Source organism: Quercus lobata, chromosome 1 (genome assembly GCF_001633185.2).
Source record: "Quercus lobata isolate SW786 chromosome 1, ValleyOak3.0 Primary Assembly, whole genome shotgun sequence".
Classification (NCBI taxonomy): domain Eukaryota; kingdom Viridiplantae; phylum Streptophyta; class Magnoliopsida; order Fagales; family Fagaceae; genus Quercus; species Quercus lobata.
The window spans coordinates 42,617,152-42,622,632 of record NC_044904.1 but is presented as its reverse complement, the minus strand read 5'-3'; the positions used below and the strand labels follow the sequence as shown (position 1 = coordinate 42,622,632).

The following is a 5,481-nucleotide window of genomic DNA, read 5'->3' as shown; positions in this document are numbered from 1 at the left end:
ATAAAAGATGAAAACCATGAGAAAAAAGGGAAGAGACCAGCCCCTAAGAAAATGACACAGCACGAGCTCTGAGGGGCAAAAGAGAGAAATCACTAGTACCTCAGAGCCCTAGAAAACACGCTATAAAAGGAAGAGAAAACCCATGTTGAAAGGGGAGAGGATTTTCAGTAGGAAGAATATCATAACAGAGTCATTAGAACTCTGTAAAATTTAAGAAAAACAGAGGAATGTCTCCCGGTATCCCAGAAACAGCCACTATAGCACATACTTGGATTCAAAAGGATTCAAACTTTGCAAGTCTTAGAGGCTTGAATAGCCATCAAAGTCTATAATTTTTGAGCTTATTTGAACCTTGTATCACGTCTTAGTGAGCACATTTGTAATCCACAATCAAGAAAAATAATGAAATATCTCATATTGATTTGAGAATTTCTAACAATTACTTTGCATATTTCTTTACTGCTTCTTGTTGCTTAATACATATATATTCTTGCTTGTAAAGCTGAGTCCTTGCCCAAGCAAAGCCACTCAGACTTGAGTTCCAAATCCCACAAGTCTTGTGTAAAAGCATAAGTCTGTGAGAATTGGGGCCACGACAGTACGTCCCGGGATCCCACGACAGTACGCCCGGGGTACCAAGTGAAGGAATTCTTTAAAATGTTTATACGATAAAAGATAAGCCTTAAATATTCTATTTCAATCTCTTTCTCATTGTGAATATTATGAACATCTATTTTACTTGTTTCGTAAGAGTAAAGGATCCTTTTATGATACTAAAACACTTATAATGGTATTTTATTACTTAGGAGGAATCGCATTTTTGCCTTGAGGAGATTTATGTGACTTGCGCACAACTTGGTTCGTAATCAGCCACCATTTAGCTGCGGTGAACCAAGCCCAGTCCACCAAAATACAACTATTTGGCCCAGGATCCTTGGGCCTGTGTGCTAAAGAAAAAAGCACTCTCACAGGGGTCTAAACGTTCAAGGGTGTTTATACACGTTTTTGAACTTTCACTACTATATATATATATATATATATATATATAAACACATTATAGTGAACAAAGCTTACTCAATATTTTTTATTCTCAAAAAAAAAAAAAAAAAAAAAAAAGCTTACTCAATTTTTAGTAAAAAATATTTGCTGATCATATCAATTTTTAACTAATTAAAAATACCATTCTATATGTGTGTTTGCCCAGCAATTAAATTGCGTTTTGCATTTTTTTGGGTTTCACAGCACTGCTTATGGACTACCAAACCCATGAAAAACGCAGCAATAGCTCACTACTACAGTGTTTTGTGTTTTAAAAATTATTTTGTTACAGTGTTTTTAGCAATAAGTTTTTAGTTTTCAGCAAAGTAAGTGATATCTAAACAATCCCTATATATTGTACTACCCACTGAAAAGAAGAATAGTAACATGCAGTGGAAAGCACTTTTTCCCAGGTGGGAATCCTTTTTCCCTTCTGTGTATTCCTTTTCATGTTGGGGAGCAGGTTGGGACCAGATACAAATTTAAATCCAGATGGGGAATTGTACGACAGTTTGCAATTTCTCTTCTCCCCCTCCCACTTTTCATAAGTTCGTACTTCCAATTTACTACACAATAAATAGGACATCTTTTTTTTTTTTTTTTTTTGGTTTCCTACAGTGTTTCCTCAAGGCTTTCAACTAAAGACTAATCACTATTTGTGCCGGGTGGGCCCACGAAGGGGTAAAGCACTGGCTCAGGAAATTCTTTTCAAAGTGCAGGTAGCAGGACTCGAACTAGGGAGCACACCTAGTCGAGCCCAGTACAAGCACTTTGAGACCAAGAGGCCAACCAACTCGGCCAACCCCCTGGGTTCAATAAATAGGACATCAGTATCATATTACTAACTCACATGGTATTTGTATAAAAGAAAACGTATTATATTTTAGTTAATTAAGCCCAAATTTATCTACATCAGTTTATGTAAAATTATATAAAAATATATAGTTACTATTAATCATATAAATTTATATTGACAATATTCATTTTGCATTTAGTTTTTTAAACGTATTATATTTTAGTTAATTAAGCCTAAATTTATCTACATCAGTCTATGTAAAATTATATAAAAATATATAGTTACTATTAATCATATAAATTTATATTGACAATATTCATTTTGCGTTTAGTTTTTATTTCTTTGGTTTATGCATCTCGAGTACGAAGGATTAAAGTAAATGATGATTGTTGTATGTGAAGAAATAGAAGCAATTAAAAAAAAATGATATTTTAATGAAATGTAGTGTAAAATATATATTTTGATGTAAAGTATTTTGAAATATGAATATGTAAAATCGAAAAAAAAAAAATTATATTAAAATAGACAAATTTTTGTAAATACTAATGCCAATGCGCTAGGGAAAAAAAAAAAAAAAAACTGCTTTCTTCTTAATTTTCAGGTATGACTTTCTCTGTCTTTCAAGCTAGGCCATTTTTCATTAGCTAACTAAGCAACATTTTCTACCCCATAATGGCATTATATGCATGGGATCAGAGAGAATTGAACGTAAAATACATTGACATAGGCTTTTCAGTTAATTAAGATATCAATTTATTTTGTCGCAATAACAAAAAGATATCAAATTATTTATGCCATCCTATACACATTCCAGTCTATTAGTGAGTACAAAAGAAACTGGGTAGTTGACAGTTATTTGCTGAGTAAAGGAAAAGCAGGTCCTGAAGTAAAGGATGCCCTCTTGACGAACCTCCCTTTCATTCGGGGCCGCTTTTCTGCATTCAACTTCCGAACCTCATATCTTATTTTCTTTGAGAACAGCCGCGTTCGTCTTTTTTCTCTGTATCTTGACACTCTTGCTTCTCTCCCTCCGTCAGCTTTTGCAGGGTTTCCCCCAGATCCACCAAAATCCCCGTAAGGGTGATGAAAATCAATACTACAAGTACCCTGAAAGATTCACACAAGTATTTGGTCAGTGTCAACAATCTGGTGGAATTAAACAGATAAGTTACAAGCAAGGAGACACATTCACTGCCTGAATACCGAAATCACCCACCCAACTACAATTGAATCAGCAGATTGATTTTCTTGATACTTAATTTTTTATTTGTAAATACATAACTCACAAACCACTTAAAATTGGAGCGGTAGCCATAGACAGTTTATTCAATTTGCAAGATGACCAAAAGTGCAAACTAAAGACCAGTTCACTGTGAGAAGATCCAAAAAATAAAACCTGAATGGTGAAATTGACAAAATGGACTGGACTTGAAATAGAGACAACCTTGATCTATTTGGTTTAGTGTAATACAATTTTAGTGCTCAAATCACAATGGAAGAGAAGTAAGCAAGCATAAGTATGAAAAATTTTATATTCACCCTAGCTAACACAGATTAAGCATGTTTTATTAGTAATAGATTTAAACCTAGGACCTAATTAACCCCAAATTGAATAGGGTTCTCAGCAATTTATCATGTTTTGCCATGAATAATTAAGGATATATAGTATATATAAAATGAAGAGAAGGGAACACCTACCATGCAGTCAGGCCAACATTCATCAGGATCAAAATCTGGCCGATCCCCGTTGGTCCATGGAGACCCTTGGCTAGCCCATGCCGAAATTACTGCCTCGTAATCCAGCCTCAACAGTATCTTCTTTTTATTCTTTTTATCCGCAGCTTCATATCCCCCATCATCAATATTCCTCATCACAGTCGCCTTCTCATCTTCCTCCTCACAAGTCGCAGGAGAATCATAGTCAAAGCTCAACTCAAAGGGTTCCTTCATCATATCAATCTCCGAATCATCAACCAGGCAAGCTGTAACAGATTCAGTACCCGCTTCTTCCTCAACCTTGACTCTTCCACTACCTAAACAACCCTCTTTCATAACCTTCTCTTTACAATCCATTAACCCCAGCTCTTCCATACCAAAACACTCATTCTCAAGCCCTCTACCCAATAAGCTTTCAACATCAGCAGCAAACTCAGCAAGATCCATGTCAGAAGGAATAAACCTATGTAAATTATCCACATCATGACCACAGTTAGCTAACAATACCTTAGTTTCACTACCATTAGGACTAGAATTAACAGCTGCTACTGCTTCTTTTGGCGTTGTAGGCGTGCACAGCTCAGCAACAAAGGGATCGAATATGGGAACCCTATAAAGAAGCTGCTCTTCATTTTCTTCATGTGAAATCTCATCTGCACCGACTTCTGGCACAATAGGAAATGGGTTCCGCAGCGGTTCTTCTTTGGATTTAGGTGTTTGATAATTCACTGGCTTTCCATGTCGTGGTGTTCTTGCTTTTCTAGTGAACCCTCGGTGCCATGATGGTGCAGAATTCTGTACAGCTGCGTCTGAAGATTTGAACGATGCAGTTTTTAGGCGAACCCTTTCATGTCTACGTGCTAATTGATTTGCTGAGTGCACCGAAGAGTCACAAACTTGGCATAAGAAAGCATCATCGGCTGGACAGTACCATCGAGCACGTTTTCGTACACAGCTATCGCAGGCTCTTGCTGTTTTTCCACCAACGGCGTTTGCAACATTCTTGTCACAAATCATAACTCAAAGTATATGATTCAAAACAAAATTGGAAGCTAGGAAATACAATTCAGAAATGGAGCATATACCAAAAGCAAGCAAAAGAGTCACAAAAAAAAAGTATGTTGGAATTGACCTGAAAATGGTGCAATTATTTTCTTTCTTCGCTGCCGGGGAAGTGTGACCCACACACCGCGCTTTTACGGAGTATTTAACAGAGATTGGTTTGCTTTGGATTGCACTTTTGAGAGTTTTCTATAGAGAGGGATTGCGCTTTTGGGTCTTATCTTGTTTTTAATTGGTTGAGCTTGTAAAGTTCATCCTAATCTCTGTCTTTTCATTGGCTGCCTCTCTAATGAAGGGATTTCTTGTGGGCTCCACTGCTAAGGATGAGAATGAGTCTTCTTGGTCCCATATCTCACTCTCTGTGTCCAACTTTTCCTCACTAAAATTTGAGCGAGACCCTTTTGTTGCTTTGTCTTCCTGCTCCACTATATGCCCTGTTTAAAGTTAAAACTCGTGGTTGCGGTCCCCATGAGCAATCTCTCTCGATCCCTCTCCTTCTCTCAGTAAGTTTTGGCTCCTCTCCAATAAATCCTTTTCTACTAGGGTTAAGCAATAAAATCTTGACACATAAAATCCATTCCCGCATTCCCTCTCTACCTCCGAGGTCGGCACGTAATGCACACACATCGTACTCTATAAATGGAAATTATACATCCCCACGCGATCAATTTAATTGTTAATAAAAATGATTATCAAAAAATTGTTAATAAAAACAATTCACAATGTGCAAATTAACTTTAGAACAAAAGAAAGAAAGAAAGCTGCATACTAGTAGTAGCTATGGGCCCATTTGTTAAAAGTATTGGGATTTTTTATTTCAAAATAATGTGAAAACTCTATTAAAAAAAGTGTGTTCAAATTAAATATGT

General features: G+C 36.3%; 1 protein-coding gene across 1 annotated transcript; it reads right to left on the bottom strand.

Moving 5' to 3' along the window:
* Window positions 1-2,533: 2,533 nt before the first annotated feature.
* On the bottom strand, window positions 2,534-4,779 carry LOC115990501 (zinc finger protein CONSTANS-LIKE 16-like). The gene is made up of 2 exons (XM_031114332.1): window positions 3,533-4,779; window positions 2,534-2,941 (listed from the first exon to the last, which is right to left on the bottom strand). Exons 1-2 carry the CDS (start codon window positions 4,565-4,567, stop codon window positions 2,687-2,689), a joined length of 1,290 nt encoding a protein of 429 aa, XP_030970192.1. The 5' UTR covers window positions 4,568-4,779; the 3' UTR covers window positions 2,534-2,686.
* Window positions 4,780-5,481: the final 702 nt, after the last annotated feature.

Coding starts and splice junctions, on each gene's coding strand:
- LOC115990501 (XM_031114332.1), bottom strand. CDS start 4,567: ATGATTTGTGACAAGAATGTTGCAAACGCCGTTGGTGGAAAAACAGCA. Junction 2,942..3,532: donor AATGTTGGCCTGACTGCATG/GTAGGTGTTCCC, acceptor TGAATCTTTCAG/GGTACTTGTAGTATTGATTT.